The sequence below is a fragment of the Pelodiscus sinensis genome, chromosome 6 (assembly GCF_049634645.1).
Source record: "Pelodiscus sinensis isolate JC-2024 chromosome 6, ASM4963464v1, whole genome shotgun sequence".
In the NCBI taxonomy this organism is placed as follows: Eukaryota; Metazoa; Chordata; order Testudines; family Trionychidae; genus Pelodiscus; species Pelodiscus sinensis.
The window spans coordinates 9,905,707-9,921,430 of record NC_134716.1 but is presented as its reverse complement, the minus strand read 5'-3'; the positions used below and the strand labels follow the sequence as shown (position 1 = coordinate 9,921,430).

The 15,724-nt window shown below is 42.0% G+C and overlaps 1 protein-coding gene across 1 annotated transcript in view; it reads right to left on the bottom strand.

Annotated features, from left to right (window-relative positions):
- Positions 1-15,724, bottom strand: part of SHOC1 (shortage in chiasmata 1) — a 109,089-nt gene that overhangs the window by 75,561 nt on the left and 17,804 nt on the right. The window contains exons 5-7 of the mRNA XM_075931425.1: positions 12,472-12,662; positions 6,918-7,080; positions 4,783-4,879 (exon numbers count right to left, since the gene is read on the bottom strand). Coding sequence (XP_075787540.1) covers positions 4,783-4,879; positions 6,918-7,080; positions 12,472-12,662 — 451 coding nt within the window. The remainder of the gene's footprint in view (positions 1-4,782; positions 4,880-6,917; positions 7,081-12,471; positions 12,663-15,724) is intronic.

The window sequence follows — 15,724 nt, the reverse complement described above, 5'->3', positions numbered from 1 at the left end:
CCCACCTTGTATTTCGTCTTTCCGAGAAATTGAGGGACCGATCCTGGCCTGACACGCTGGGACCGAGTGATGCAGAAGGGGGTAAAAATTGTACCCATATTTGTCCTTTTGTTATAGAGCATGCATAGAATAGAGCTCTTTAAAGATTAAGCTGTCACTTGGGACCATTATCTTCTATCTTCCTTCTTCCTGTGTAACCTTAAGATCTGTATTTGCTAGCAGTTAAGAAATAGCATATGATTTATAAGCTTCTTTAATAAACCTGTAACTGTTTAAGCTTGAACCTGACTCCTTCAGTTGCTGTAACAGAACCAAGCACAATTTAAAAGAACTTCAGCCGGTCATAAGGGACAGATATAGGAAGAGCTGGGGCATTTGGATCGTGTCGCTTCCAGAGGACAGATCCGTAGGGGCATCTCTCAGTCTTCCCTAGGCTGCCCGCTGCGAAGGGATCCTGTATCCAAGCAATCAAAATCTGAGATGTAATAAGCTCTTCCAATAAACTCTGAGGCATCTGTCAGCCTGTTGGCTACCCTCCACGAAGGGATCCCAATCCTAGCGGACAAAGACACGGATGTTAAACTCCTTGGGGGCGCCCATCAGTCTCTCCTAGACTACCCACTGCAACGGAGCCTTGTGTCCCAGCAGTTGAAGACTCGGGTGTAATACACACACACACACACACACACACACACACACACTGCCCTGACCATCGGCTGACACCCATGGGCTGGATCCAGAACACCAAACCGCCAGATCTGGCCTGCAGCCTAGCAGAAGCTTTGAGTAGGATCACTGCCTTCCATGCCACAGCATGCCAGTCAAAATGACTGGATGCAGGGGCCATGTGCTTCTCTGAGCATTATGAGCCCCTGGAAACTGGCCAATGAGAGCTGCCTGGGCCGTGCCTGTGGCACAGGCAGAGTGCAAAGTACCGCACCTCTGGGGTTTGAGGCACCTCCTGGGCTGCCGGCTGGGAGCCACCTAGTGAGCGTCTCCCAACTAGAGCCTGCTTCTGGCACTCCAGTCCCTCCCTCCCCTAAGCCTCTGCTCCCCACCCCCAAACTCCCTCCCAGATACCACACAATCTCCTACACCCCAATCCCCTACCCTGAGCTCCCTTCTGCACCCAACCTCCACCCCAGACCTTAACTTCTTCCATTATTATCATGGAAGAGTGCAGTCCTGGACCACAAGTTCTTGGAGTAGCTCCACATAAAAAATTCCTGCCCACCTCTGTTCTACACAGAAGTCCCACAATGTGAAGGCTTCATAGTATAGGGAACAGTTTGTTGATATAGAATGATACTGCTGTGTTGTCCATCAAAACTGATAGGCAATGCCCTCCTAAGGGTATGTCTACACTAGCCCCCTAGTTCGAACTAGGGAGGCTAATGTAGGCATTCGAAGTTGCAAATGAAGCCCGGGATTTAAATATCCTGGGCTTTATTTGCATCTTCCCATCCAGGCGCCATTTTTAAATCCCCTTAGTCCTAACTAACTGCCCGCGGCTACACGCGGCAGTCAAACGTTAACTCGAACTAAGTCCTTAGTTTGAGTTAACTGTTACACCTCGTGTAACAGTTAGTTCAGACTAAGGGGATTTAAAAATGGCACCCGGATGGGAAGATGCAAATAAAGCCCGGGATATTTAAATCCTGGGCTTCATTTGCAACTTCAAATGCCTACATTAGCCTCCCTAGTTCGAACAAGGGGGCTAGTGTAGACATTCCCTAAGTGTGTCTGGAAGGTCTGGCATATCAGGTACACTACCACTGGTTCTCTGACTTTGATATGGAGAGCCAAGTCAACCTGAGACCAGAGATCTTAAGTGGCAGGGTAGATTCCAAGGGAAGTCAGGCTCCCCATCCCAAGTTTGAGGCATCTGCCACTAGTGCCAGAAATGGTTGCAGCTTGAGGCCACCCATGGGCTTTCAGTATTAGAAAATACAAGGATTAAAAACCCTTGCTCCTGTGGTCCTGAGGAACCTCCTGCAGTGTCCCAAGGGAAAGGAATTACTGCATCTCCTGATTAAGAAACTGATTGTGAAAAGAGTCCCTGTAGAGGGACAGGGAAGGGGGGAGGAGGGCATGTGAAAGGGTACAGAACCAGATGGAGTATCTCCTTTCTACTATGCAAAGCACCCAGTGATCTAAAGTAATATGGGACTATACACAATAGAAAGAAGATAGTCAGGATCAGAAGGTAAGGTAGGGTGGATCCAGTTGGGGTTCTACAAAGTAATGTCATGCTCAGCCACCCCTTCAAAAGGCCTGCCTCTGGCCTCATGAAAGTTTTTGCTGGCCTGAGAATGGGTACGGCCATTTCCTACTGCCCCTATTCCTCCTACGCAATCCTTCCTGACAGATCTGTGGATAGTGGAAGCATGGATGTGGGTGCCTTTTAAAGTGCCTCCACTTTGTAGTGTGAGTATGGAGGCCTAGCAATGTAAAAGTAGCTTTTGAGTCCTTCAGGCTTTGCAGCCTTTTATCCATTTTGTCTGAGAACAGAGCCATGCCTTCAAAGGGGAGGCCTAGAATAGTTTGTTGCACCTCATGTAGCAGGCCTGGGACTTGAAGCCAGGTGCTCCTCTGCATGGCAAAGCCTATGTCCATGATGTGAGTAGCCGCATCTACTGAATTCAATACAGCTTGTAACCAGTCATGAGAGATGAACTTCCCTTTCTCCACCAGGGCTGAAAACTCAGCATGGGAATGTTGCAGCAATAGCCCTGCAAATTTTGCCATTGCACTGCAAGTGCTGTGGCAGAACCTGCTAACGGTTGCCTGCTGGTGGAGATGTTGAGTTGCAATCTTCCAGTGGAATAGACTTTTCTGCCATAAAAGTCTAGACCCAGGGTGTCTAACAAACTAGCCACTAGCCACATGTGTCTATTTGGCCAGTTGAGTATGGCTAGTTGGCTTGAACAATGTGGCTATTTGGCCGGTTGAGTGTGGCTACTGCTTCGGAACTGGTTGGACACCACGGGTCTAGACTCCAATTTTTCAGGGAGGTACCCTGGAAGGCCTGATGCATATGTTGGCTGGCCGTATCAACCATGAGAGAATTGGACAGGAGATGAAGTATACAAGTGCTCATATCCCTTGGGGAACACAAAGTAGCACCTCTCATTGCATTTAGCTATGGGAGGCACTGAGGCAGGGATCTGCCAAAAGGTCTTAGTAGTGTTTGAGATAGTCTTAATGAGGGGCAAAGCCATGTGAGCAGAGGCAGAAGGGGAAAGCATGTCCACTGCTGGGTCTCCAGTCTCCGCAACTTCCTCTGTCTGAATGCCCAGGTCTTGGGCAATCCACCACAACAGTTGTTGTAGGACGCTGTTATCCTCCAATGGTGGAGTGGTGGTCATGTCTGCCAGTGCCTTGCCTGGTGAAGGGGTCCCAATCAGTGGCTGCTCCTTGTCCTCTACACCCATGGGGTCCCAACACACCTGAGTCTTGTAAGTGCATGACCTACTAAATGGTGCTGTGCCTCTCTGTGCTGGGACACATAAACCAGTGTGGAAACTGCTGGTGCCAAAGTTGTGCTTGACGTTGAATTGATGATCGATGCCACAGCGTTGGTGGTGTCAGAACTGTTATCAGTCCAATGATGGAGCTGGGGATGGTGCCAAGACAAACAGGAACAGAGTTGGTGTCAACTGTATCAGTGCTAAAAGCATTAGTATGCTAGCATCAGGTGGAGCTGGTGGTGCTGAAGGGGGCATGAACATGGTTGATACGACCTTTGCTTTGATAAAAAGACCAGGAAGTCTAAAAGGGCCACTGTGCAGGAGGCTGCCATTGTGCTGGCCATGGTGCTGGGTAACGGTGATGGTCCTGGGTCGATGAAGAGCTTCTGCTCCTACTGCTGCAGGACCTTAGACTCTGAAGTATCCATGAAAGATCTCACAGGAGTGTATTTTTAGGCACTGACTGTTGGCACCTAGGACTTAAGGACTGATGAAGATACTGGGCCTATCCCAGCACCATAGTCAGCTTTCCCCTCAAAGGCACGAATTCCCCCTGGGAAGAGAGAACAGTGCCAAGAGGTGGAGCAGCTCTGTAGCTACATTGAAATCTCTGGAGTCAAAGGGAGGTGGAACTCATGGGTAGGTTCTTGTGAGGCTGGACTTGGCAATCCTTCCCTGTGGGCAGGAGTCGACTTGAAGGAACGGAGAAGGGGGGTGGGTCGGCAGGGCTCTATACTGGGCACAATGCAGGCATAACTCCAGGAGATGTCTAGACCTACCTACAGGTAGCTGCTGCTAGGGGAAAAATCTTCTGGCTACCATGCACATGAGTGCATGGATACCTGAGTGGAATGCACATGAACCAGCAGTCGAAGAAGTATTATTTTAAAGTGATGCAAAATTAAGCATAATAGTAAAAAAGGCACTTACCTGAATCTTCTCTTTCCCTTCCATATGCATCCCTTCCCCCACCACACAAAGGGTAGACCCTCACTCTACTTAGTTTCCATTTTTGATCTAATGTCACCAACCTAGCATATGGTCATGCATCTGATCACAGCATAAATATAGACACCCCAAGTGGGGCTTCTCACTACAGGAGTCCAAGAAAATAAAACCAAAAAACCCAGTTTAAACCAATACTCTTTTTATCTTGGCTTAAAGGAGGCATTTGGCACATTTTGCAATAATTCAGGGAATTCTGTTAAAGTGACTTACAGGTCACTTTTAAGTCAGAAGACAGTTAACTATATTGGTAAGTGTATTAGGCAACAGTCACTAAAATCAGTGGGATAAAACTTATTTTTAATACCTCCTCATCCTTTAAAGACATTTGACAAAAAATTTCCTTGACGCCACATGGTTCTTTTTCATGTGTCTCTGAATTGCTTTGGAAAGTCAAACATTCCCTATAAAAGATCAGGAAAATAGCATAAGTGACTTCTCTTTAGTTTGTTATTTTATATTTGTAATACAAAGTTTGACTAGTAACCTTGATACATGTCAGGAAAAATTATTAAAAACCTACCATTTTCTAGAAAAACAATTCTAAGGCATGCTATAATGTGAACATTAACCTGAAATGCCTTTTCATCATACTCTCTACTAACTGCTAATTTATGTACAGAAGAGAAAAAAATAATTTATAAGATCTCTGCATATTTTTACGGTAGATCAGTTTTAGAATTAATCGTTGTCATAACATTCAATTTCATTTGAAATTGCTTTCCGCTGAAGAATTGTAGAGTCTCATTTCCTTACCAAAATACATTTTTCTAATATATTAAGAGCTTCTATAATTTAGTACAAATCAAAATGCTTGATTCCTTCAGTTTTTTTAAACATTTTTTTTTTTCTGTGAATCACTGTGAATGTATTTAATGCAATGAAATAAATCAGAGTATGTTTAATAATAAATAAAATTAAAATCTAAAAATGCTCTTAAAAGCCTATCAGTTTACCTCTATAAATACAAAAAATAAAAAGGAAGAACTAGGTTAACATTTGGCTCGGTGAGGCCACGTCTACACTAGATAAGATTGAAGCAGCCACAGTCGATTTTCTGGGGTTTGATTTAGTGAGTCTAGTGAAGACACGCTAATTCGAATTGAGAAGGTTCTCCTATCGATGCTGATAGTCCTGCTTCTATGAGGAATAAGAGAAGTCGAAGGTAGAGTAAGATACTTTGATTCAAGATATGCAATTAACGTAGCTGACATTGTGTATCTTATTTCAAACTTATCCCCCAGTGTAGACCAGAGATGAAGGAGCAATGGAAGTCAAAGAGAATGCAGTCAGTTTCCCAGTGCCCTGTCCTCCCGTGTCTTTAAAGGCTTTATGGCTATGAAAGACAGCATTGTTCAGGAAGTACACTTCCACACTAACACTGAAGCACCACTACTACCTCCTAGAAATAATAACTTTGGTTGAGGAGTATAAATCACTAAAGCCCAAATCATGAGCTGGTGCCTACTGACAGATAACGTAAATAGAAGAGAAAATGCTTTTCAACACCTTGGTCCTAATTCTGTGATGAATCTAGATGGATCTCTACAGCCATATGAAGCACTACTTCTTGTACATTTCAAAGGCAGAGGCAGCAGTCAGCACCTATGGAGCCAGTCCTGACTTGCCTATGTGATGATGAACCCCACTAATTTAAATGGAAATTACATGGAATACTGCTGCACGGTGTAATTCATGACAAAATTTAGTCAGTATATTGCAAACATATTTCTCACTACATTAAAAACAACTACTTTGCTCAAACATTTGAAAAAAGGACACCTTTCTTGATTAAGATCCAGTAAAATGGAGGTGGGCATGGAGGAAGTAAATGAGGCCATGCCTCTACTTGCTGTATCTGCAATCGATCTTCTGAAGTTTGATTTACTGGATTTAGTAAAGAGTGAAGGTGCCCCTGGTCAGCACTGGTAATCTTTACAGTTGTGAGGATCAAGGGAAGCCAACTGAAGCATTTGCTCCTATTGATCTCCCATTGTGAAGATGGCACCAAGCTCAGCATATGGTATGTCGGCTCCAGCTATGTTATTTACGTAGCTGAAGTTGCGTGCTAAGCCAAACTTCCAAGTCTAAAATAGACCTTGCCTGAATACTTATAACCAGAGAACAGTCTCAGGAAACAAAACTAAAGAGTCTTTCCCTGTAGACTTCACTGCTGGGATGAATTTCCATCTCCACTTAATTCAGTTTTCCATTGACTTCACTAGAGCCACTATTTCACCCCTGGACTCCCGCAAAGAGATTAAGTTTTAAAACCAATTAAATATCTTATTTCATTACAAGTATAAAAAAATCATAGCTGAACACATTTCATAATGAAATATTAGGAATTAAGATGTTAAAATGGTAATCATACTTACGATCCAGATACCTACAAGGGGAAGAGATTTTGTGTACAAAAATATATAACAACTATGTAAGTACCTGAAAAGATTGTCTTCTGTCAAAGTCTGTCCTTTACAATTTAAGAGGGGATCCTTCACTAAGAAAATTTTTAGTCTGCCCAAGAGGGTATGCAGAGTAGGTAGCTGTTTACGATATTCTTCCAAATGATCAATAAAAATAAGTTCATCTGCAATATATAAATCTTGAACAAGATGAGAAAAATAATTATGCAATAGCAAGAAATTTTAAAAAGGATTAAAATATCTAAACAGTTAAAATTGTGTAAAAGGATAGCTATTTTCAATATAACAATTTTTAAATTTGATTTTAAATGTTCATTGTTTGTAAAGCTCTTTTAGGATCTTAAAACAATCTTTTTATGTTTCATTTGGCAAGCACTGATTTCCCAGCCCCCTGGATTTTTTTAAAGAAGACTATATTAACAAAATCTCTATTCACGTCCTCATTTGTGTACCAGTGCCATCAATTATGCTAAATAAACTACAAATAGGGTTTTGTTGGGTAATTTATACATATAAATGAGTCCAGTGTTTGGCTAAGTGTATTCCCTTTGCTGGGAATGAAGTACTCTTATGTTCTTCATCTCTACAGTATAATGTATTAGAAGATTGACCAGATGTTGCGTGGGACTTTATTTCAATATTTTTCTTCATTGAAGTCATTGTTCTGGACTAGGTGAAAAGTGCCTCCCTTTGGCTGCTGAAGCTCCAGCAGGCACAGCCAGGGAAGGGGTGCATGTCTCTCAGCTGGGGCAGGTCCAGGTCCAGGTTCATCTCCCCCCAGTGCTCTCCAGCCAGAATGAGGAATGCTGCAAACTGATGCATTTTCCCCTGGCTTCCTGACAAAGGAGAACATCCGGCAATGTCACCATGCAAACTGGGGGAGGAGGAACAGTTTCAGCCCTCTTTTCCTTCCCTAAAGGATGCCTGGAAAGTGGGAGGCTTCGGGCTTGAGTAGTCCTGGAAGGGGGGAGGTGCACCCCCAAGCAGCCCCTCCCTTTTAGCTGCCTGGTGATTCTGTCTCTTTTCTATATGGTTTTATGAGACGCAATCCCATTCTAGGCACATACCATTTTCCTGGCACAACCAAACCCTTATCTTACTTTAAATTATGATAACAGGAAGCTGCATACCAAATTTGGTGGTCCTAGCTCTTATCCTTTTAAAGAAGTATTTGAACAAATAGACAGATGCACAGACAGACAAACTCTCTCGGGGTATGTCTACACTACCCCGCTAGTTCGAACTAGCGGGGTAATGTATGCATACCGCACTTGCTAATGAAGCCCGGGATTTGAATTTCCCGGGCTTCATTAGCATAAGCGGGGAGCCGCCATTTTTAAATCCCCGCTGCTTCGAACCCCGTGTAGCGCGGCTACACGGGGCTCGAACTAGGTAGTTCGGACTAGGGTGCCTATTCCGAACTACCGGTACTCCTCGTTTCACGTGAAACGAGGAGTACCGGTAGTTCGGAATAGGCACCCTAGTCCGAACTACCTAGTTCGAGCCCCGTGTAGCCGCGCTACACGGGGTTCGAAGCAGCGGGGATTTAAAAATGGCGGCTCCCCGCTTATGCTAATGAAGCCCGGGAAATTCAAATCCCGGGCTTCATTAGCAAGTGCGGTATGCATACATTACCCTCCTAGTTCGAACTACGAGGGTAGTGTAGACATACCCTCAGATATATAGTAGATATATAGATATAACATAAAATTTACTCCTCCCACTCTTAACATTTGGCAACAGCCATGGATTTATTTAAAATCAAGAAAATATTTAAAACAGCGAAGTACAGAACATCAGCTATAACCATTTTAAGATAATTTGAATTATGGACCTTAGCCATTTGAATGGGTCCTTTTTCATTCATACACTTACACTTTTTGGCCTGAGCATCTAGCACTATATTTTCTTTGATGCAATTCTGTTTGTTTACAAATAATAGATACAGCTCTGTATCCCTGTCCTCAACATGAATCAATTAGAGGCAATTTCCTTACTTAGAATTCTAAGCCTCTTTCCAGTCAGCATGCTGTCCAGAAAAATCTTTTTCTCTCTTAGCTTTCTCAATGTTGTGTTCTTGGCTGTCTGCCTCAACTCACACTGGGTTTGTTTACACTGCAATAAAACAACCACAGCTCCAGCTGTGGGGCTATAAAACTGCAATGTAGACATTTGGGCTCCTCTCTGACATCTCATGACGGGGAGAGTCCCAAAGCTAGGACCCTAATCCAAGTATCTATACTGCAATTTTAGACCCACAGCTCAAGCTCCATGAATCCCAGTCAGCTGACGTGGGCCAGCTGCTGGTGTTTTATTGTAGTATAGACATACCCAGAAACATGCTCATAGCTGCAATCATATTAATTCTCACTCCCTGTCTTTGCATTCTCTCTTGGGCAGTAGCTTCCAAGGTTTCATCTATTACTAAAACAAAGAGGCACCTAGCTTCTTTCCTTGGAGCCTGAAGAATTGGATTGCTGGACGGAGAATTCATCCGTACTTCTAGTATAAGATGTGGGTTTTTTATTCCTGATGAAAAAGCTGGACTGAGAAGGCAGGTTGTTCCATTTGAATCAACCCTTAAGAGTTTACAAGGGACTATCCCGATAACTTAGTCCCACTGAAAAGGCAATGATATTACCATTAGCAAGATGTTGTGATGAATTAGGATCTTATATTTCAGATTGTTGTTGTTGCTGATCTCTTTGGCTATATCTAATAATGCCCTATGTGGTAACAATCAAAGCTATGTTGTCTGAGTCCAATGTGGACACGCAATCAAAATGTTTTTCTTTCCTTCTTTCTTTTCTTTAATTAAAGGAATTCAATAGTATTTAAATAATCTTAATATTTTTCCAAAGAAGTTAGGAGGTCCTGTTTCATTCATTAAGATAATTTGGGGCTGATGGTGACACAGGCTAGGAAGAGAAGATCACTATGAGAAGAGAAGAAAACAGTCATGAGATATTTGGGAGAAATTCCTAATTGTTTTGACCAGAGATGGAAGAGATAGCAAATGAAAGCTGAAGATCATCCTTTCGGGTCCCCTGAGGCGTTTGGGAAAGATCATCATTTTGCCAGCTTTTTGCTATTGACTTAGGGTACGTCTAGACTACATGCCTCTGGCGACAGAGGCATGTAGATTAGGCTACCAGACATAGGAAAATGAAGCGGCGTTTTAAATAATTGCCGCTTCATTTAAATTTACATGGCTGCCGCGCTGAGCCGACAAACAGCTGATCAGCTGTTTGTCGGCTCAGCGCGATAGTCTGGACGCGCGGGTGTCGACATCAAAGGTATTTGTCAACCACCCAGGTAAACCTCATCCCAGGAGGCATACCTGGGTGGTCGAGAAATACCTTTGATGTCGACACCCGCGCGTCCAGACTATCGCGCTGAGCTGACAAACAGCTGATCAGCTGTTTGTCGGCTCAGCGCGGCAGCCATGTAAATTTAAATGAAGCGGCGATTATTTAAAACACCGCTTCATTTTCCTATGTCTGGTAGCCTAATCTACATGCCTCTGGCGACAGAGACATGTAGTCTAGACATACCCTTAGTCAATGATCACCTTGAAGGGACAAAAGAATATCTTCTGTCAAAGCAGGAGTTACTTATGGTAGCTGAGCAGTGGTGTGAGAAGTTTCTCTTTCTCAAAATTTTTTCTCTTTTTCTAAAATTAACTACAGTAGACTTCCAATAATCCGGAACCTATGGGACTTAGGTTGTGCCGGATTATCAAATATGCCGGACTATCAGGAGGTACTATAAGATGGTTATATATATACTGAATACATTATATACTGTATATAAAATGTTCTTAACCCTTTTTATTGTACATACTGTATACAGTATACTGTAATGTTTTAGTTTTTTTAAGCCTTTTTTACCCTTTTTGCTCAGTTCAGCTGCTGCCACTGTTACCTTGTGACTCATTTTTTGCCGAAGCTCACTCACTAGGCTCTTGCCATTTTAATGCCGGACTATCAAGGAGTGCCGGACTACTGGATGCCGGACTATTGGAATTTTACTGTATTTAGTTTATAAAGTGCTTAGCACCATGGGCTCCCATATTAATGGAATGATCATAGTTTTGAAATATATCATACACTTTGTTTTGAGATGTGAGTACACAGTATTATATAAGTATGCAGTTAAATATTATAATGCTGTATATGAGTGCTCTATAAATACATTTTAAATGACTGTTTGGTCTACACTCTTTATTTTTGAAAAAATCACTTTAATGCTGATAATAATGTGATAGCGCGCAAATCAGCAAAGCACTGAATTACATGAATAATTTCAATCATATGAGTTGTCCCACTCTACTCAAAAGGGCTATTCATGTGTTTAAATGCTTTGCTAGACACAGACCATAACAACAGTATTCTATTTATCTAAAGAGCACTGCAACAGGAGGGTGTAACAACCTAGGGTTTCTAATTGTGTTTAAATGTATTCTTAGAGGTTTCATCATATGGCATAATCTTTAATTAAAGATTAATATTTAATTCTTGGAAGATGAAGGAGAATCTTGGAGGGCTGGCAACAATGTAAGCCAGGAGATGGTAAAGGAGCTTTTTGGGACACAGGAAGTCACACTCTCTTGTCTTTGCTGGGCATGCTCCCAGTTGCTGGAGCATTCAAAAGACAGCAGTGCAATTTAATCTGTGTTGACTATGAAAGAGTCAGGTGCAGCAGTCAGAGCCAAGCCCTGGAAGTCCATTGATTGCACTAGCTGAAAATAAAGACTCACTTTTGCTAGCAAAGGAGATACAGGACATGGATCAGAGGTGAACACAGTAGAGACCACGGAGGAAATGGAATAAGGTACGGAAGCACACTTAAAGGTATCAGGTCCTAGGCCATGTATAAGAGATGCTGTTTTGAAGGTCCCTGGATCAGAACCCAGTGGAATAATAGTGTTGGCTCCTTCCCTTCCATTCTCACCAGTGAGTGACACTTCTTCAAATTATAGTCACTAGGCAAGGCAACATTTGGATTCTCACCAATGACCCTGAACTGGTGAGGGAGATCACTCCTTGGAATCTTGCTATGAGTTTACCTTGGAATACTGCCATTCCAGAGCACACTGCCAACCTTCCAACAAGCAAGTACAACATAGACAATGTCAGTGCATGCTTGTTCCAACATGAGTGTATACCTGATTTGGCGACTACCACTTATGATTGTAGGATAGTTTGGTGTCCATTGGCCATTCCGTTCTTGGATTGGCGAGACTGCCAATTAATGTAAACTTTATAGGGATTTCTGTTAATTGCATACCACTTCATTAAGAACTGAACTGAGAATATGACTAGCAACTACTTTCAAAAAGATCAACAAACAGTGGTATTACCTTTCTGAAATAGCAGATGATGGTTCTAATCCTGCAAGCACATTGGAGTTAAATGTTAGTGAATGAGACTACTCATGTATAAGGGTAAGCAAATGAATATGTGTTTGCAGAATCAGGGCCTTGATCTATTTTAAAACCAGTGACCTACAGATGAAAAATTATGAATGAATGAATGAATCACTGTAAGTAAGGGAAATTGACTAATTACCTTGATCTTGTGCTTTAACTACAGGGACATAGTCAGGATTAGCCCAGACAACTTGGGTGAATTCTTCTTTGTAGTGATTCTTCATAAGTAAATAGGCATCTTCTGTGTCAGTCTGTGAATGGGGATTCGAACTTGGAACAACTTCTATTAGTTCATTATTAATATGGAATTCCATGCATGAAATTGGTTTCCTAAAATCCAGAAATTGAGTTTTTTCAACATATTCTGATGCTTACACAGTTCTTTGCAAGAACATTCTATGTAATTTAAAACTATTGCATACTGTCTTGATTCCTTAATCTATTAAACCCAAATATACAATAACTTATTTTGTAATTATATCTCTTTTAACAATAAAAATGACTAACAAGAATTGGCAATGATACAGTGCACTTAAATTATGATTAGACACAATCTAATTATGCCTGATTCGTGACCAAAACTATACAGAAAGGCTAAATTCAGGCTTGGTGACTGTTCAGTTCTGAGCGCCATATTTTAAGAAAGGTGTGGACAAACTAGAGAGATTACAGAGGAGAGCAACAAAAATGGTAAGATTGGAAAAACTGATCACAGAATCATAGGGCTGGAAGATACCTTAGCAGGTCACTGAGTACAACTCCCTGCCCAAAGCAGGAAGATCTGTATGATTAAAACAATGAGGCACATGTAGTCTTGAAAAAAAAAAAAAAAAGACTGAAGGGGACCTGATATGATATGTCTTCCAATATGTTATTATAAAGAGGATGGTAATCAATTCTTCTCCATGTCCACTGAAGGTAGAACAAGGAATAGCGAATTTAGTCGGAAGCAAAAGAGATCTAGAAAAGATATCAGAAAAAGCTTTCTAACTATAAGGGTAGTTAAACGGTAGAATAGTTTAACAAGGAAGGTTGTGGATTTCCCATCATTAGAGGTTTTTAAGAAAGATTGAATGAATACCTGCTAGGTTTATTTGGCCCTGCCTCAGTGAAGGGGACAACCTTTTGTGGTCCCTTCCAATCTGCACTGAATTGAGTTATCTTTACTTGTATTTACAACAGGTCAGAATTTGTTTCAAGTATGGAAATATTCACACGATGCTACATTATCATTGAATTTCAGAGTGTGATACCTCAGATTTAGCAAGAAATATACAAGGCAGCTGTATTACAGATTGAACCTCTCCGGCACTCTCTGGTCTGGCAACATCCATGATCCGGCATGATATGTGGACATCTGGCTAAAATCATGTATGTGACCAAGTTTCCCACGGTCCTGTAAAGTTTGTTTACAGCCACCAGTCCTGGCGCTCAGTGTTCTGTGCTGTTATTTAGCTCTAATTTACTCCGAAATGTCTTCTAAGAGGCCAGTAGGAATGGAAGTTTTGGTAATGCTTCTAGACAATACTGACATCCCATGGCTCAGCAAATTCTCTGTATCTGCACCAGTCAGGTCCCGAGGGTGCCAGACTAGAGAGGTTCAACTTGTATATACTTTTATATCTTTACATTTTCTATACTATAGAAAATAACACAAATTACTGAAACACTACTAGGCAATTTAGTGCGCCAACTAATGACTAATGACAAAACAATCCGCATCCAATCTGCACCCACCAGGCTCAACTTATTGCCTGATCCACAATTTGCGATGGATTTTACTTGCATCCACCCAGGAAACCATCTGGAGGGAAAGAGGAAAGGAACTCAGATGAGTGAGGAGGGAGCAAGGAAAAGGCAGGCAGCATGAAAGGAGGGACTGGGGGAAGGGGCAGCAGGGACCCCAGGCCTGGGCTACACAAGTCAGTGCTCACCAGACGCAGGAGGGGCAGGGTTGGCACGGTCTCCTCATTCAGGGAGATTTAAGACGGATCTTGTTGCATCCTTTCCTGCCAGCAGTGCAGGGGCTTGCCCTGGCTCTCCCCTCTCTACCTGGCAGCTGCAGATACACAGAGCTCTAGTAATGACAATACAATGATGCTAAGGCCAAGTTCAAACATAATGTAAATTGCAATTTCCTGGACCTCAGCAGTTATACTAAGTTTAGTAGTGCTCAATTTCATCCTCAATGTATATGTAAATAAGATATGGGGCTTTTGCTGAGATTAAACTCTATATGAAACAAATTGGAAATCTTGAATAATATTTAAAATAGTCTGCCAAAGGAAAAAAAAAATCAAAGCTTCGCTTCATGGAATTGATCATATGCACACAGAACTTCTTAGGAGAAACCACTATTAAAATAGAAAAAACTTTTTTAAAAAACCACAAATAGTCTAGTAGCACCTTATAGACTAACAAAACATGTAGATGGCATCATGAGCTTTCATGGGCAAAACCCACTTTTTCAGAGGACCAGAGTATAATAAGTCTAGATCCAAGGATGAATAAGGGAAGTGTGGGGAGGAGGGAGAAGGAAAAAGGGGACAGAAGGAAAAAATAGACACACCTCAAACGCCAACAGTGCGCCTCTACTATATATATTGGTCAAACTGGACGTTCTGTACGTGAAAGAATCAATGGACACAAATCGGATATACGTAAAGAAAATACTCAGAAGCCAGTGGCAGAACATTTCTGTTTCCCTAACCATAATCTCACAGATCTGAAGGTGGCAGTCTTGTCACAGGCCAGTTCCTCAGGCAAAATCCACAGGGAAAGCTTGGAATTACAATACATATGCAAATTCAATTCAATTAATTATGGACTTAGTGAAGATATGGGGTGGTGGAACATTTATCAATGAAGGTGCTAACTACTTTCTGAATGGTATCCTTCCTGCCTTATCCATCCACTGACTTTGATCTTTATCTACTCAGGTTTAACATCCTTTCTCCTGATACTTTATGCATAAAGGTAGGGGGGTGGGCGACAAAACATCTTTCTTTTCTTACCCCCTTTCCGTTCTCCTATTTATTTTGAGTTTCCTTATCCTCTAATCATAATCCTCTAATCACACCTTTAAGCGCTATTTATTAGATTAGAACACCACTTCAGGTTTATTCCTACAAAATGCTGAGCACTCTAATCTGTTCGCAGGATCCTGGTTAAGCAATTAACAAATTAAATATAATGTTTAACCGGTTAACTGGTTAAACAGGATTATACATCCCTAATTTGCATCAGGTATCTTCCTCATGCCAATTGTTCATACAAGAGAGAGAGGCTCCCTGCTCTCTATTCTGATGCTCAACAACTCCTTGGCCCAGAGCAGCTGAGGGCAGCAATTATGGAGAATGTACACCTTCATAGACTCATAGACTTTAAGGTCA